The sequence below is a fragment of the Aythya ferina genome (assembly GCF_964211825.1).
Source record: "Aythya ferina genome assembly, chromosome: 3".
In the NCBI taxonomy this organism is placed as follows: domain Eukaryota; kingdom Metazoa; phylum Chordata; class Aves; order Anseriformes; family Anatidae; genus Aythya; species Aythya ferina.
The window spans coordinates 28,321,509-28,339,946 of NC_140298.1; the positions used below are offsets into that span (position 1 = coordinate 28,321,509).

Consider the following 18,438-nt stretch of genomic DNA (forward strand, 5'->3'; position numbering starts at 1 on the left):
TTCTAAAACTTTTCATGTAGCCCTGTAAACTAGTGTAGTTCAGGCTTCCACAGTTAGCTGGAGTAGAGCATATTGAGTCATACATGAAGGCTGTTTGCTTTTATTTTTTTTTTTTTAAAGAAAATATGAAATCCATTATACAACAGATTAGTGGTTTTGTTTTTACATCTCTACAAAAAAAGTTTTTGTGTTTTTATTAACTGGTCCAACTTTTACTGATTTCTGAAAGCCTGTACAATTTAAAAGTGTACAGAAAGTAGATTTTTTAAACAAATGTCATATAGGATTATTGCTGATATTAAAGACCATTTCATAAAAGCTGCAAAACTGTATCTTTAACCTTAATATATAGAGACTGATGCAAACATAGGAAAATTCCAGTCTATTAGTTACATTTAACAGAAATAACATTCCTCCAAATTACAGTGTTCTGGAAATACAAAGTAATTTACTTTTATTTTTATTATTATTTCCAAATGTTAAGTTACTGGGACACCTTATAAGGAAAATAGGCTTATATAGGAAACTTTAAATAGACTTGCTTTTCAGTGGTTTAAGCAAAATGTCTGTGTTAGCAGTCTTCTTCCAGAATCCTTTTAAACATGTAAGACAGAGACAGCTTTACTAGCAAGACTATGGGAAAATATACAGAAACAAATTAAAATCATTTGCTTGGGAGTGCATCTATTGATCAAGCAAATTATGACAACTCTATTTCAAGTCCCTAAAGAAAATTTTACATCTCATGATCATTCCAAGGAACAGTAATTTCTTTCATAAGCTTATGTTGCATTTGAATTGGTGAGAGCCCATTTGCCTCAATATGCTTTAAAATGTCCCACATTGCTGTATGTTTAAATTTGTTTCCTAGTTTCAACAAACATTTGGACAGGAATATGAAATACTTCTACTTTTATTAACATCAAAAAGACATTTGAAGATCAAAAAGTGCCAAATAGTCCTTTCAGAAAGTAAATTAAAACACTGCAATGTTAATGCAAGTACAGTATTATCAGTTTTCTATGTACACCAAAACACTGTTTGCTGTTTAATGATATCGATATGTTCAACTACCACTCCCAGCAAATCTTAGTGCAAACATAATATGTGAACTTTGTAAACCCCAAGACAATTTACGCAGCAACAAGGTTATATAAATCACAGAACTGTTTGAGATTCTCAGCACACAAGAATGAATGTTTTCTGAAATCTGTCTTACCTTTTGCAGTAATGTGTCATTGTAGTCAAAGATAATGCTTCCTATATAAATCATCTAATTCAGGATCAAATGTAACTGTTCAACAGTTTTGTACAAACTTTAGAGGAGGAAGTCCATTAAATAGAGCAGCTTGGCAAAGAGATTTGGGGTTTCAGTAACATTAAATGTTAGACTGCTCGCATGGCTTTTAAAAAGAAATAAATCTGTTAAGGGAAAACTGCTGATATAGTAATTCTTTTGCAAAGCACACAACCATAAAGGGCAAACCTGCCACAATCTGCTTTCCTACACTGGTATCTATGCATGTCTTTATGATTTGAAAAGGATTTGTGTGACAATCAAAGCATCACAGTTAAAGAAAACTGGTTTAATAAAACAATTACTGTTTGACCAAGCCTTTTTTTATTTTTTAGTTATAAAACCAATATTATAATCTTTCCATTATTTCAAAACATTCCACGTGAACGGTATTTTTATCAACACTGAGATGTCATTCACGCAGAGTGGCATCTTCTTCTTCACCATCTGGATTAAACCTATTGAAATGTATGCTGAAATCCGACTCAGATTCAGTGGTCTCAAATTCAGCTGCAACAGGGACAGCAGTGGGTCGAGGAGCCCGTGCTTCAGGCTGGCAGTTTGGCTGCACTTGAGGACGGGTGTTTTGAGAAATAGGACTGGACTTCTGCTTCGGCTGAGCTGGTAAGATGGGGCTGGCAAATCCCAAATTGCTCAGAGCATCCAAGGTACCATCAGGGTCAATCATAGCGTTAATTGCTAAGCAATCAAGAAAAGATGAAAGGGATAGGGAAAAAAAACAAACAAACAAACAAAAAAAAACATGAAAAACATTATTTTCTGCACTAATGAAAACAGCTTATTTGTATCTCCATACTTTTTATTCTGTTCACATATTAACATCTCTGACTAGAGTAAAAGCCTACAAACAATCCCAACAGGATCAATAACCGAAGTTATCTCTCAACTATTCGGAATCTAATTAGAGATGTAAAATCCTATTCTCACACTTCTATTTTTATGATAACAGACAGGAAGTTTTTATATATGTTGACCACTGCAATATAATGGTATATACAACATATATGTTGTATATGATACATATGTTTAAAAGCATTTACATTTATTAAAATTGCAGATGAAAGGGAATTGCACAAATTAAACACTGCCTGATGTGGGGGTGGGAAGAGATGATTTAACAGTCTCCAACTAGCTTATGGGGACTTAAAAGAAAGATGGGATTTTTAGTCATGTTTAAGGAACTGTTTCTTTAATCCTATAAGCGCAGTATGTTGCATCCCTCCCCATGCCCAAGTATCCACAGCTGCTAATTCCACAACTGAATGAAATTTGTACAAAAAAAGCCATCACTTATCCTTTTATACATAATGATGGATTTATTGTCCCTCTCCCTCCAGATAGTGAGGGCAAACTGAAAGCATCCAGTACATGTTTATTTTGCTGAACTATTAATACGTGTCATATTTAACAGAACCTTTCTCTGTTCTATTCCAAAACTAAATTAACATACATTTGAATACCACTGCATACACGAAGAAATTTGGTCTCTTTTTCTGGGCTTATTTCTTTGTTATGTAATCTGAACATAACATAATTTGTAACAAATTAACATTTTATTGAAAACTAGCATGAAACAAATATTAATTTGCCAATAAACGTTACTAATGATTTCCCCTGAAATATTCTTTAAAAAAAAACAAAAAACAAAAAACAAAAAACAAACAAACAAAAAAAAACACAAAATACACATACGTATTAATGGAGGATTAAATCTGAATTGAAAAAAAAAAAAGGAAATTTAAAACAAAGATAATACAATTATGATTATACATGAACAAGGACAATCAATTCATTTGACTCCTCCAAGTAAAGCAATGATCTAAGTATAAACAACACATAACTGTAAGCTCTTTTTAGAATAAGAATAGTTGAGTCAGAAGAGACCTACAAAGATCATCGAGTCCAACTGCCTGACCATGAAGGGACTAACCAAAAGTTAAAGCATTCAGGCAACAGTTGAGGGCATTGTCCAAATGCCTCTTGAACACTGACAGACATGGGCCATCAACCGACTCACTAGGAAGTCTCTTCCAGTGTTCGACCACTCGCATTGCGAAGGAAATTTTCCTAACAACCAGCCTGAACCTCCCCTGGCACCACTTTGTGCTGTTCCCTTGTGTCCTGTCATTTGTTAAAAGAGAGAATTGTCTCAATTTTAAAATATATGCAGCTGTTAGTTGATTTTGATAAATGGAATATATGTCTAAATAACAGACCTTGCCAATGCTCTTTCCCCTCCCCCCCATTTAAACATGTAGGTTAAGTCTGCATGTGAAAAAGCAAAGAAAAAACTGTTCTATTTCATAGTCTGTGGATGCCGCAACTACAGTGAAAAGACCTAGTAGTGTGAAGGGAAGATGTCAAAAACTGATCCTAAATTTTCATTTTATGGTGTCAGATAAATGACTTTTTTTTTTTTTTTTTTTTGATCTCCTATAGATTATAGTCCCAGAGTATTACTTATACTGAATTGTTCTAACATGAGGGTATTACTGATGTGCAAAAACTATTTTATAAAGCCTAATCTCAGTAGGGTATGCTGTCTCCTACTCTTCCAAATTTTCACACAGAAATATTTATATTAAGGAAGTTTCACAAGTAATTCTTCTGGGATTCTCTGGACTATTTCATTGTAAATTGAGCCTTTTCTCATCCACATAAAAAATATATCACTGTTCTGTTTTAATACAATTCGGTGATGTATATTTACCAGATATGCCAGTAATTATATGGTATTAAATTATGTAACATACTGTGATCATATTTTAAATAAGATGTGACATTTTTATTTGTTTCATATATATATTAAAAAAAAAACAACAGAATCATTTAAGTTGAAAAAGACCTCTAAGATAATCACATTCAACTGTTAACATAGCTCTGCCAAGTCTACCACTAAACCATGTCCCTAAGCACCACATCTACCCATCTTCTGAATGCCTCCAGGGATGGTGACTCACTCACTTCCCCTGGGCAGCCTATTCTAATTTCTAATGCCTCACAACCCTTTCAGTGAGGAAATTTTTCCTAATAACCACCCTAAACCTCCCCTAATACAACTTTAGGTCATTTCCTCATGTCCTATCTTGGGAGAAGAGACTGACCCCCACCCTGCTACAACCTTCTCTAGTTGTAGAAAGAGGTAAGGCCTCCCCTGAGCCTCCCTTTCTCCAGACTAAACAACCCCAGTTCCTTCAGCTGCTCCTCATACGCCTTGTTTTCTAGATCCTTTAGCAGCTTCATTGCCCTTCTTTCGACATGATCCAAAGCACCTTGGTGTCCTTCTTGTAGTGAGGGGCCCAAACTGAACACAATATTTGAAGTGAGGCCTCACCAAAGCCACGTACAGTGAGACAATCACTTCCCTGGTCTTGTTGGCCACACTATTTCTGATACAAAATAAATAAATAAATAAAATAAAATAAATCTCTATATAAGAATTTGGAAGCAGACAATGATTAGAAAGAAAAGTAAAAAAGGATCTCTACCTTGCAACTGTTTCTCAACTCGTTTCAGTTCTTGTAAGATCGATGATATTTCCTAGGAAAGAATCAAATATTCAAATGATCAAGGACATGTTTCAGGAAGGAAAAATACATCCAAACTATGTATCAGTAGCAAATAACCCCTCTCTCCAGATTTTGCAATATGGTGTTTGTGTTGTCCCTCCTTGCATCAAGAATACTCGCTGGGTGGGGCTGTGCCATTTACACCATGGGCCCTAGGTGCTTCAGGACGGACTACTGTGGCCCTCTTGGAAATGAAGTATTCTTCCTGACTGGCCAATAACCAAATCAACAAAGCCTCATTTTGTCCCTTGCTTAATTGCCCACACTAATTTTTCTCAAGCACTGACTGATAGGCATCCCAATTGTGTAGAAACAAGGCAAAGTGAAAGCAAACCTTCAAAGGAAAGTCAACATATAAACCCAGTATCAACGGGGTAGACAAGCTGATTCATAACCTTGCTCAGATGAGAGTCAGAACAGGCAGTAAGATGACTATATTAGGATTTTACCTTCAACCACTGGGCCCTGCTCTTGTGAGGGCCTGCACTGCATTGGCGCTGGGCCTTCAGCACTCATTTGCCTTTACAGTGCCTCTGCCCTGCACTGCTTGCTAACACAGACATAGCCACAGCTGTGCAGTCAGGAACACAACAATTATTAAATGCACCACAGTTTGGATTATGAATATGTAAACCCTACTGCTGCAGGATCCTGCACTGAAGAATACTGCTAATCTGATTGCTAAGGAAAGCTATCAGCGATCTTTATAAGCAGATAATTTTCAAAGGTGCTCAATTTCAGAAACCTATTGAAGGATTTCTGCACTAACTAATTTGATGTGAATTTTTGTGGCTGGCCAAGAAATTGTATCTTGGATTTTACAAAGCCATTATCTATAAGCAAATTCCACATCTGACCTGGACATATATGTCCCAAGGTCAAAGCAAACATCAGCTACAACTGTCCTCTGCTATCTTTTCATAACATTCTGTGGTTAAAAAAAAAAAAAAAAAGCACCACTTTAGTATGTGTTTGAACGATACTTCGCTCTGAAAACTAAGCAGAAACTTGAAAATAAGTGCATAGACCAAAACAAACAAACAAACAAACAAACAAAAAAACCACTTTCAAACACTGTGAGATGCTTTAAAGCATTGGAAGAAAGAATTATAAAGTGCTGAGCAAAATATACAAAAAATAGTGCTTTTTCATGAAAGCCTTAAAAAACACACATTAATGGCATTTAGAATGTAAAATATTAAACTTTGTTATTATTCTGTATATAGATAGGATCATTATCTATTTTCTGTAGATATCTATATATATCTATAGATAGGATCATTATCAATTATACGATCATGTTTCTGAAATTACACATTTCCATGAGTAACCTTGATTAATTAAACTTTGAAAACAAACAAAACCCCCCAACATTCTGTAGAAATTACAGGCCAAGTTTCTAATATTTTCAGGAAAAATCAATCTGGATGCATATTATACCAAAAGAACTTGTAATGATATAGCAGAGAAGTACTAGCCAGTTCAAGACCAAAGGAACTATGAGGATATTTTGTTTCTGTATCAGTCCAGGATGAAGGACATGAAGAGGAGTTTCCTCTCCCGGCCTTTCCCTTAGAAAAGAAAGCTGCCTCCAGAAGTTAATTTTTTAGCAACACAATACTCCAGCAGTCAGGGTAATACAGGCTCTCCACTTGCTCTCACATGCAGAAATGTTTTTCAAACCCTATGCTCTGTGTTTAGAAGCAGAGGACAAGTATACCAGGAAAAAACCCTTGTGCTCCATTCCCTCACACTGTCACGCAGTCTAGTCATGAAATATTTCTAATTATGCAGGGGTAGAAGACTGTACAATTTAAACAGAGCTGTGGTTGGTATCTTAGAGTTGTCATTTCAGCATAAAATTAAAATGATTAGATTTGAAGAGTGTTTTTATTACAATATGCCTACAGATTCTTTTCCTTCCCATATATCAAAACATAACTATTTCTCATAAATACGACTCATTCTCATAAATATGATTAATCAGTAGGTAAAGTAGTCTTGAAATTGTAAAACAAGTTATTTGAAAGCATCCACCATTCAAACTGATGGTTACCTTCTGTTAAATAGTAGTGATCAGTTAAGTCTATAAACAGTTTGTATCCTTTTCAGGTATTCTGTTTGCAACATAATTGAATATAGCACGTTCTTCTACTTATTATTTAGAAAATATACAACAGAGACATTCATTCTATCCCAGAAAAGATATGCATTCATACCATGCTTGATGTTTTCACAATAGGAACTTCACTTTCCGCTCGCAACTTGTTTTCAATTTCTTCCCAATTTCTGTCTTGGTCCTTAAATAATATTCTAGAACAAAGAAACGCAAGAATAGTATGTTTAAAGTAGACAAAAGGTAAACAAACTAAAACTTAAAGATTAGATACACAGTCCGAGAAAGCAGCCTATGGAACCCCGAATAAAAACAAAATCTGAAAATATTAAAAACTGACTGAATTGAACCACAAAGTTTGAATTTGTAGGGTAGCATACAGAGTTTCAGCAACATTATTTTTATTTACATTAAAATAGCAGCAGTGTAGCTAAATACTTGCTTATGGTGTTGAAAAGGCATAGTTGATTCTTTCTGCCAGCACTGAGACAATTTTATTTTATTTTTCAAACTACTTTGTAGTAGTCAGAGAATTTCCTGTTAATGTTGCATTTAATGACAATGGCAAAATATATGAAAAACATTAACACTGGTAAATAAATTCAACTTCTACATTTGTACTTTATATTAATTTAAAGAAAGAACACTTTTGGAAATTAAAAATATGTTACACAGAAGATACTGTTTTTCTAATGCATGAAAACTCTCAATGCACAAATTGCATACACATAGTTTAGCAATACAAAAGTTACTTGTTTAAAGAAGTCACTTCTATTATTTGTAAAATCCTAAAGCATGTTATCAGATCCCCAGGTGTTTTTTTTTGTTTGTTTGCTTTTACTGTTTTGCTTTCCTGCTGTGATAACATTGCTGTATTATAAACATAATTTAAATTGGCCATATTTACACAACTGAAAACAAGGAATCCGTGTATATTTAAGGATCTGTTTTTTTTTATTATTATTTTTATTTTTCCCTAAGTGACACCACGATGACATTAGTGGAGTATATTCTAAATCTGCTTCTTTAATTGCTATAATTAAATACTAACTCTAGCTGGAAATGCAACTGCAGCAAACACTAATGATATTTTAGACTTAACTTTAGACTTTAACCTTCAGTAAAACAGACCTGCTTTCACCCTTATTCTCCTTTAGAGATGATGTTTTTACTTTTTTTTTTTTTTTTTTTTTTTTTTTTACAATTTGAAAAATTTACACTTCAGAAGTTATTTAAAACAATAGGAAAAATGGAAAAAGTAATTTAAAAATGATATTATTTCCACTATAAATTGGACTGGCCAATTTGTTTTTGATATTATTTGAGGAATCCTATTTCCTTTTTGCAATATTTCTTCCTTCTGCTCTTGCCTTTTCCCAGACTTTTTGTTGCAAATCTAACCTTTCTTTTTTGGTTGTGCTCAGTCCTTGTTTTTCTTTTGTTGCACTTTGGAGGATAGACAAACAACTTCAGGAACTGATGAGTGGTGCCTACACTGAGCTGATTGCTTTGCCTAGATTTTGCCTGACTGAACAAGTACTTGCCTGCTGCAAGTCAAGCCAATAGTACTGCATTCTTATTGTACAGCACATATAAAAACCAGTATGTGTTGTCACTACAAAGTGTACTTACCTCTTCCCTCCATAACCTCTGAAAATTCCTGCAAACGCATTACAACATACAAAGACAGAAAAGCAAACAAGCTGTGTATCTGCTTCCTGTGAAGCCACCACAGTAATTCTTAAGCAAAGAATTGGTTACAGAATACCAAGCAAGAGTGCTACAGAATTTTTAATTACAATGTCGTTTGGTGTACACCAGTGGGTAAGAACCTGATTACACACACCAATGAATATATTAGCAACACCCAAGCTATGACCTTATTCTGAAGAAAAATGCAAATATACAGAGGGTTTGGTGAAAGGAAAGAATTGAGCACTTGAACCTGGTTCAAGCTGAACAACATGCTATGACCTGGAAAAAAACAAACACCTTGGCTAACTCTGAGAGGATTTAGCCAAAGAATACAGCATCAGAAGCTTCTCTCAATCCTATTTCTTAATAGAAGGTAGGAATGATGACAGAACTCAGTAGAACTCTGAACATTATCTCTAAAGTAGGAAACAAAAATGGCAGATCTGATGAAATAGGGAAAAAAAAAAATGTCAAGCCAAAAAGATACACATTTATTTTTCCCCTCCGATTTATTTATTTTCACGACTGATTTCTGCTCATTTTAATTTCCAATAGATCATCTTGTTGAAAATGACTGAAAATATTTATGATAATAGTATTTTAGCTGAAGTGATACTGGTCTTTTTAGTAAAGCTAGCTTCTGCAACTACAATATTACAGAAAGAAGAATGTTTATGTTTACAGGAAGCACATCTTTGACTATATGAACTCAGGAGGGATGTAATTTATTTTTTTTTATTAGGTGGAATTTGTAATTGCACTATACTGTCTATGCTCTTGTGAAAGAAGCTTACATTGGTGAAGAATGAAATTTGAAGGAGGACTTAAAAACATAATCAAGCTCACTGGTGCCTATAAAACTTTCTCATCTTCTTTCAGGGTCAAGTACTCTGGAAGAACACACAACTGTTTGCTTGACAAATCCTGACTGATTTTCATTGTATCTGTTGTGGACAGAAATTTTAACTGGCTTAGCTCCAGTGAAATGAATGGAAGGACAGGAGTTTGTTGAACTTACTACAGAATTTACCTTAGTTTTGTTGATGTACATAGCTCTTTGCTCCCTTGTATGTTCTCTAAAAACAATTCTAAAACTATTGTGTTTTTCTAATTCAAAATACCAATGACATTATGATTAATGTCATATTATTCAAATCCATTCTGAGTAGCAGGAAAAGGAAGTTTTGATCACAGTTCTGGGAATTATGCTCAAGAATTACATATTGATAAAAGTTCTCCAATATATTTTTATTGAAAAATGTAATGCCTCTCTTTTTAAATGTATGTACAATATTTAAATGTATGCTTATGCTTATAGTTTCATACATGATCAAATAATTGTTGCATTAATTATAATGTAATATGACATACCCATTAAGCTCAGAAAACTTAGCAGAAAAATGTAAGAATATTATACCTGTTTTTCTCAGAATGCATTTGTATACATAAATTTGTTTTAATTCACTGTACTGAACTCACAGTTTTTTGTGTTAAACAACTACAACTGTCCTAGCAAAATATTTACAGATCACAAGCTTCAAATCATCAAGAAAAATCAGCACAACAAAAAGAATAGAGCATCTACTATCTACTGCGTTTGAGGCATTTTAAGATTCATAACATCCTACAAGCCTACCATAAAAAAGTCAGTCAATAAGTAAGATTCTTGTTCCGATGATGCAGCTTTAAAAGGAAAAAAAATATATTGGTAAGCAGAGTTCCTCATGGATGTCACTGTATTTCCCCAGAGAATTATGCTCAAAGCAAAAATTCATGTAATATTTTTGCAATGTTTCTGTTTGCAGTATTTTGAATGCCTTTTAGAAAGACTTTCAAAGAACACTCACACTTATGTATCTCTTTGTACATGTTTCTTTGCTTACTTGTTGGGATCAATTGGTAAAGTAAATGATATGGTGCACTCATAGGTAAATTAAACTTGAATAAGTTATGAATTTCTACACAATTTGTAATAAATTCTGCGTAATAAAGTTGAACTCTGTTAATTTGACACAGGTTTTGAGGGTAACTATATTGTAAATCTGCATTTCACAAATTCACTGGTATCTGAAATTTATATAGCAATAGATATTTATGTCTTTTGCTTAAGGATATTTTAATAAATAATGATACATGAAATCATGTATCTGGGGAAACCAAGAAGGGAAAGGCAGCGAACAGTGTATTCCATTATTATAATCCTGTAGCCTGCAAATGGTAAATTGGAACAAGAAGCAAGACAAATGTCAGTGTGGGAACATGTTCTGAGATAGCAGAAATAACATACTCACAAATGTTACCTATAACCACCAGTAACAATAGAACAGATACACAAAAATAAAACAGATATAATAAGAATGGACTGTTTTAAAGACTTGATTCTTATTTATATTCTTCCTACTAGAAACAGTAATACTAGAAATGGCAGATAATCTACAGTTTTTACTGATTTATATTGATTTTTTTCTTGCTTTATATGATCAAGTCTTTTTCCATAGTCCCATGGGAATACAACATTCAAATATGCTAGTATTTTGCTGCTTTTAGTTGTTACATCACCCTATGATGAATTTAATTTGTGATTTGGTCATCCATCCAAGATTTCAGTATGGGACACTTACTAGACAAACCAATCAATTACAAACCTAATATTTTCTCACATTAAAAAAAATTATACATGAAGTTCAGCCAAGTGACTTACTTTTTCTTTTATTTATGCTATTTTTAAATGATTAACTGCACAAAGACATGAAGAAGGACATGTGAATTATACAACCCTGAACTTTTTATTTAGAATTTGTATTTCCTCCTGTCAAATAAAGTGGTCACCAAATGGTTGTACGCTCACTCATTCAAGTTAAAAGCAGCTGTTGCTAGAGAAACAAGTTATCATTTTTGACATGTCTGTACTTTCTGCTAGCTACTATGACATTTTTGGCAGGAATCTAACTATCTAAGCAGGAGTTTTCAATTAAAAATAACAGATGTCATCATCTGTTATTTTAGTTATTGTCTCCAGAGCAAATTCTTTTTCAGAAGGGTTTACTGAAACTGCTCTCCTCTCTCCAATTGTTTTTCTTCCTAAAATGGTTGATCCTTACATCAGCTTGGCAAGTACGCAGTTTAGCACACTTTAAGCTTATCTTTTAAGAAAGAGAGTTCTATTAGACTTGCATAGAGGTAATGTAGATTTTGCACAGCATTTTCATGCTTTGAAACAGCACTTTGGCTGGAAATATGATAAATATTACTCTGTCCATGCAAATTTTACTGATATTTAACTTCATATAATGTGTAACACACACAAGCAATAATGGAAAAAATATTAATTCCAAATCTTATTGAACACTACAGAGAAAAAAAAAAAAAAAACACAACATAACTAACATTGCTTTTTTAAAGCATTAGTTGCTACCAAACACTTTTGCTGTATCTGAATAATACACGTCTCCTACTAGTAATGTCGATGAGAGCAGAACATTTTCAATAACAACAATTAAAAAACAAAAAAACTACCTGATTTTGCCAGCTGTTTTATCTATGGATTGTCTTATCTTGCGAGAAAACTGGAAGACTGAGGATAACAGCAGACTGTCCCCCATAACCTGCAATAAGTTTTAAGTAAGATTAAACAAACAATTCCATATATTTTCAATTACCTTTTTACCTTTAAAAAAACACACTGGTGTTCTAATTAGTATCCTACACAATCATATTAGAACATTTTGCAAATTAAATAACACACAAAGAACGTTTTCTGGGATTAATGCTACCTGATACACGTAGGAATGAAAGGATAGTGTAGAATACTAAGCAGAGAGACAATTGTGAAAAATTAAAATAGACCTATTACTACAGAGAAACTTGTTGTGTACTCACTTCATCTCTGCTCCAAGTCCTCCTTCTGGTAATCGTTGGGGGATCCGTGATATCTGGTAGCTGAGGTCTAGCATCATTAGGCCGACCATTCCCCTCTGGTGGTTTGGCATGCACTAGTGGAGGGATTTTTCTAAAATTGAGACTTTCATCAAATACTCGGTCAACCAACTGGAGAATAAAAGAAAAATACAGTTTATGAAACCAACTAATGGTGAAGTGAGACAAATCTTTTTTTTCCTTTTGAAACAGATTACAAGAAGTCTATCAAATAAAAATCATTCTGTTGTCTTTTGTAGTATAAACTGAGGGATTGCCAATGTAATGATACTTTGTAAAAATGAATGCCGTTTTTCGAAACAGCAGACATACGTGGTAACTACACGACCAGCCCACAGAAATTTTGCTTACAGACAGGTAACATGACAGTTACCTATAAACTGGTTTGGCCTTTAACTAATGCAATATATCTGTGAAATTAAGTACAGTACAAGCAAATTTAGATTTTTTTTTTTCCCAATTAACTGTAGTATTACAGAAGCACCTATACCTACTTAGAGGACATACTGCCACCTGCAGTAGTATGTACACATTGTACAGCATTTTTTTTAAAGAACAAAATAAACAGTAGCATAATAGTCCGAGCAGTCTAGCTGGATTTGAGAAAATGAGCACTTTCCTTGCTGAAGTTTAGCCATGAGTCCATAAGAATTAAAAATAAAATCTATGTGGGTGTAATTATAATTTTTCTAAGTACACAACTCATAGGTTTCTCGTCACTGTTTATATCTTTTTTTCCACAGAAAATGACAGTATTTTACTAGTAAAAGTCGACTGATGTATTAGCCAAACTTAACATACACAAAAATGAATAAACACATTTTGAAAGGAGTACTATGAAGAAAAAAAATGCAGTAAACATTTATAACTTATTAGGATGAACTGTAATATGGTAGAAAGTGATGATTTCAGTTCAAATTACTGGCATTAGAACTGTGATGGTTACTAGAACAAGTTAGTCAATATACATGTATTCAAACAAAAGCACACCAGAGATAGTCAAAGAAAATTAGAACTAATAGAATCAATCACAGGGTAAACTTATTTCAAGGCAGTTTTTGACAATGTTATTAGGAGAGAAAATATGAAGTTATTGTTAGCTGATGGTGCCTAAGCATTTAAATGTTCAGAAGAAGAAACTTTAACGTCACCTGTGAAAAGAGGGGCTTTTTTTGTTTTTAATTACTATACAAAGTATTAAACATATACATATATATATATATCCCTGCATACACACTAGTATCTCTAGTATCTTTAAATGCACTTAGATAATATTCAATATCTAAGGCTACGGTTAAGCAAGAAACAAATAACCATCTAGGTCCTATGCTTTGTGGAAAAAAAGAGACAGACAGATAGGATGCATTTGGGTGATATTTTTTACAATCCGTGTTAACAGAATCATTTCTGGGTAATTTATCAGAACGCAAAAGAACTTTAAAGCAAAAGAGAACAGATCATGCGTACAGGTTGGGTGGAAATAACTAAAAAGGCTATGCAAAATGCTAAAAGCAAAAGAAATAAAGAAAAGAAAGAACCTTATGCATTTCTCCATGAAGATCTCCTACCTCTTCTCTAGTGTCTATGGCAGAGCCAGGGGTGGTGGCAGCAGTGCTTACTGTGGTACTGGGGGCAGTGCCTGATGAAGTCACTGAATCTATCTCTCCTGCTACATCGTTGATTTCCCGTGCGATGAGAGCCAGATCTTGACTGATCCTAGTAATAAAGACAGCGTTACTTTCTTCCCTAGAAATACTACTGGAGCAGTAGAGTCCAACCTGCAGCCTTTCAGCTTTTAAGTTCCAGCTTTTGATGGTAACTGTGCTATGAAAATGTGCATGCCCCTCTGAATAGAAAGTCTATTCATGGAATCACAAAAGCAAATTCTTAACTGAAGCTTTTAATAATATGCATTTATAGAGGAAGATGATAGAAGGCAATCTCAAGAGACAGAGCATCCTTGTTTTTTTTCCTGGGATTCCCAGGCAAAGAAGTGTGCAACACACACACAGTTATGTCCAACATATGATTCAAGAGAAATACTGTGAAACTACTGCAAAGATGACTCATGTGAATGCAGTAAATCTGAAATGCACAGAATACCTTTAATTTATATCTCAGTTAACCTATTTACAAAGAACTTTCTTCAGGACCTGTGATTACCCAGCAGCCTTGCAACTTGCTCACATCAAGCTGCTTACATGCCTGAAATTCCAGACCAATATCCTAAATCGTCAAATCAAGACAAACTTGCCAGTTGGAAAAACAGAACATGCTTGGATATGATAGAGCAATACAAATATATCCAGCTTCTCAGCTGAAGATTCCTGTAACTAATTACTGTTTGAAGTTCTCCAAACTGCTGCTGCAGCCTTCCTCTGCAGTTGCTGTACAAAAGCCTTTTCCTTTCTTCTGATCCACCACATCACAAAATAGCCCTCCTCTGTATTCTGCTCAGCAGCATGGAAGCAAAGCAAAGGAGCTTGCCTAGCTCTGCTTGTGCCTCTCCTCCCCAGAACACCCCAAAAGACCGATAGAAAAAACAAAAAGCAACCCAAAGCAGAAGCTAAGAGCCTCCCAATAACTATGGCACCCTGAATCTCCAGCTTCAAGCAGACAGTTCAGAAGACCTAGAATTCAGAGCAGCCCAAGTGATCCCCGCTCATACCTCTGTCTAAGAGGAGCAAAGGCACAGAAGTCAGCAGTGCTGACTCTGCACCACCAAGGATGCTGTGAAATAGCAGCAGCTGCCATTTAAGTGGAAGGAGCTGCATGCAACAGGGATGCAAGTGATGCTGGCCAGTGCTTAAGGGTGAGTTTTGCTGTCTTTTATTTATTTATTTTTTTTTTGAAATTGGCTTCAAGTCTGAACAAATGGACACCATTGATTTTGAGATAGTTCTACTCACTCAGTCTTAAAACCAGAAAAGCAGAAATAATTAGAGATATTCCCAGCCAAATGGCAACACTGGGTTTTGTGGCTAATGATCAGCAATTCATGACAAAGTGCAAGATTGTGTCATAAATGTATATATAATTGGAATAAGGCTGGCAGAGAATATGTGACAATTACCTATGACATAAAAGACAGTATTTCTGAATTCAGGCTATGAAAGACTGGGACACTAAAGTACAAATCAAGTCAATTGATCAGTTTTATAAATTAAGATGTGGTAATTATTTCTACATTAATTTAACCTAATTATTACAATTTTTGATCCAATTTTAATTTGTTTCAGGTGCTTACATATGTACACCATTATAACTCCAAGGCTTGAGCTACTGTTCCAAGTAGAAGAGCTACTAGAACACCTGCTTCCATCGCTTCACACAACCACATCACTTTTTTCATAAACAGGTAGTTGTAGCTAATAATCACTTTTGAATCTCTGGGACAAAATTTGGCACGTAATGAATTATTGTGGAGAAAATAAGGAGGAAATTGCTATTATCAGTAAATCCCCCAGAAGACAAATGTCATTAAACACTAAAACCAAAAGTAGTATAAATCAAATAGGACAACTCTTTACAGAAATCACCAATGCTTTGACATGCAACAGACACTTCTGCTGAATTCTTACCAAGCAATCAAAATTACAGAAAAATGTCAGATGTCCACATCCAACTGAATTCAAATGAATTCTAAGGATACCATATTGAACAATTCTAACATGTATGACAAGCAATTTGTTACACAATCACCACAGTCAAACACCAGCCATGTGAACAAAATCTGGAATCAGTTTCATTGCGATAGTAAGCTATAGCCAGTGCTCTGTAATTTTCTGTACAGAAACAATATAGAGTGCTAAATCAAAAGCATTATGAAAAACAAAACAACTCAGAGTTGGGCTTGCTCAATTATCAAATCATTCTGCATTAACTTATAGAAAGAAAAAGTATGGCTTAAATATAAGGAGTATGTTTTGTATAAAGACTAAGCCTATTTCCCTGATTTATGTACACACTATTTACTCTGTTGTAATGGTAGGTTGTCTTGCAGATTTCTACTGCTTCCATTGCATCAGTCCTAGCAATTACAGAAGGCAAATGGATTCAGGGAGACAAAACCAAAACAAACCTCAAATTCCCAAGCCCCTCCACCCACCCAAGGAAATGCTTCCAGATTTGCTCTGTGAACAGACTCTTCCCCACAACTACACAGTTGCTTCATCTAACACAAGGAAAAATGTGGGAACACTTGGCTTGGAATAGGGAGAGCATGATCTTTTTCAACAACCTTGAACTCTAACTCTTATTTACCTGTATTGAAAAAACAGCTGTGGTGTTCCAAAAATTACAATAAAATGGAATGCTTCCAAGAAATCTGTCGTAATTCTTTACTCATGGATTACTGAAAACATTTCTATGCTTAGTCTACTATGTCATAAACTGAGTCAATTAATTTTGCAATGATACTTTGAAACCATTATACAAAATATATGTGAAGCTCATATTATTGTATATTCAACCCAAGCCAAAACGTTTTAGACCAGATTTGGCTATTCCATTATTTTTAAATATCTCTTTCAAATTCTCAGTTTTATTAACATCTGTAAATTTTAGAGTCTGTGAAAAGTGCAAAACATCAATCTTTGAAGACCAATTTAAATACAGCATGATGGTAACACAGAAGAAATTAAATGTTTGTCACACAACCTCTACTTTCAACTACACATTTATTTTAAGTAATACTTAATTTTATCGCTCCCCAATTTGATCAGCTATTCAACTAAGACTCACAGAATTTGGTAGGAATTGAATATTTTTATAGTTGTGCAAACAATATATGTGTATAAATGTGCACATGTGCACAAATACATAGAGCATATATATTTATGATGTTAAATACCTGTCTTCAATCTGTGTTAAGGGTACAGTATCAACTAAGCTACAATAAGGAAATAGTACATTTGAAGTCTCTAAGCTTTACATATTTCTGATTTTAATCACATCTTTTTCATATTCTTGAATTAAATTGATTAATAAACTTAATTTCATAGTGATACTCATGACTTATCAAGTCTGCCTTAAGTATTTTCTCTTTGCACACAGTACACTAGAAAAAGTATATGTTGAAAAATATTACCAAGAAGAGGCAAAACTAAATTACACTAAGCAAAGCACAGTGATTCACCAGCTGTAAGACCACACTAAGATAAATTTTAAAAAGAAAACACATTTCTTGATTAGGCTCCCTAATTAAGTTCTGTGAAAAGGTTCAAAACTTGAACACTGGCATTTAAGTTTTAAATGACATTTAAATACTTATGTAGTTTTATTTATGTTGTGCAAGCTATTTGAAGTTTTCATTGCCTGGTTATTGCACGACACAGGAATAATAGGTTACCAGGATGTAGAAGTGATTGCCTTTTACGTGGTTAACGTGAAGCACAGTGCTATTAGCAATAATGAAGAAATTGCTACACTAATCTCAGGGTCTCAGAAGAAATTACTTTTTGATGAGTGTATATGATTTAAGCCAGAAAATATCTAACATGAAATAACGTCCAGACAGACTAAACATTAAAGCAAGAACATGGTCTCTCACATTGCCCAAATCCCTTCCTCTCTCTGAGAGGCACAGGTACCAAAATGAAATTTTACCTCACTGTCATTGTAAAGGCAGTATAAAATCCGATATACTTCAGCCTCAAGAAATACACCATTAGCAACCGAGAGTTCCACACAAAGTACCTCTGGAAGTCCCAGTAACGCAACCAGAAGTTTGTATTCTGGGATCTAGCTATCCTAATTCAGAAATGACCATCATCAGGTAGCATGGGTGTTCTGTCAGTCTCTTG

At 34.2% G+C, this 18,438-nt stretch overlaps 1 protein-coding gene across 9 annotated transcripts in view; it reads right to left on the bottom strand.

Moving 5' to 3' along the window:
- Positions 1-18,438, bottom strand: part of CEP170 (centrosomal protein 170) — a 101,110-nt gene continuing 82,672 nt past the window's right edge. For 6 of the 9 annotated variants that reach the window (XM_084512264.1, XM_084512268.1, XM_084512269.1 and 3 more), the window contains 6 exons: positions 14,173-14,350; positions 12,578-12,745; positions 12,215-12,303; positions 7,107-7,200; positions 4,807-4,858; positions 1-1,996 (listed from right to left, as the gene is read on the bottom strand). In XM_084512264.1, the coding sequence (XP_084368390.1) occupies positions 1,710-1,996; positions 4,807-4,858; positions 7,107-7,200; positions 12,215-12,303; positions 12,578-12,745; positions 14,173-14,350 (868 nt within the window). In that variant the 3' untranslated portion in view covers positions 1-1,709. The remainder of the gene's footprint in view (positions 1,997-4,806; positions 4,859-7,106; positions 7,201-12,214; positions 12,304-12,577; positions 12,746-14,172; positions 14,351-18,438) is intronic. The other 3 variants (XM_084512265.1, XM_084512262.1, XM_084512266.1) reach the window with 2 other exon arrangements.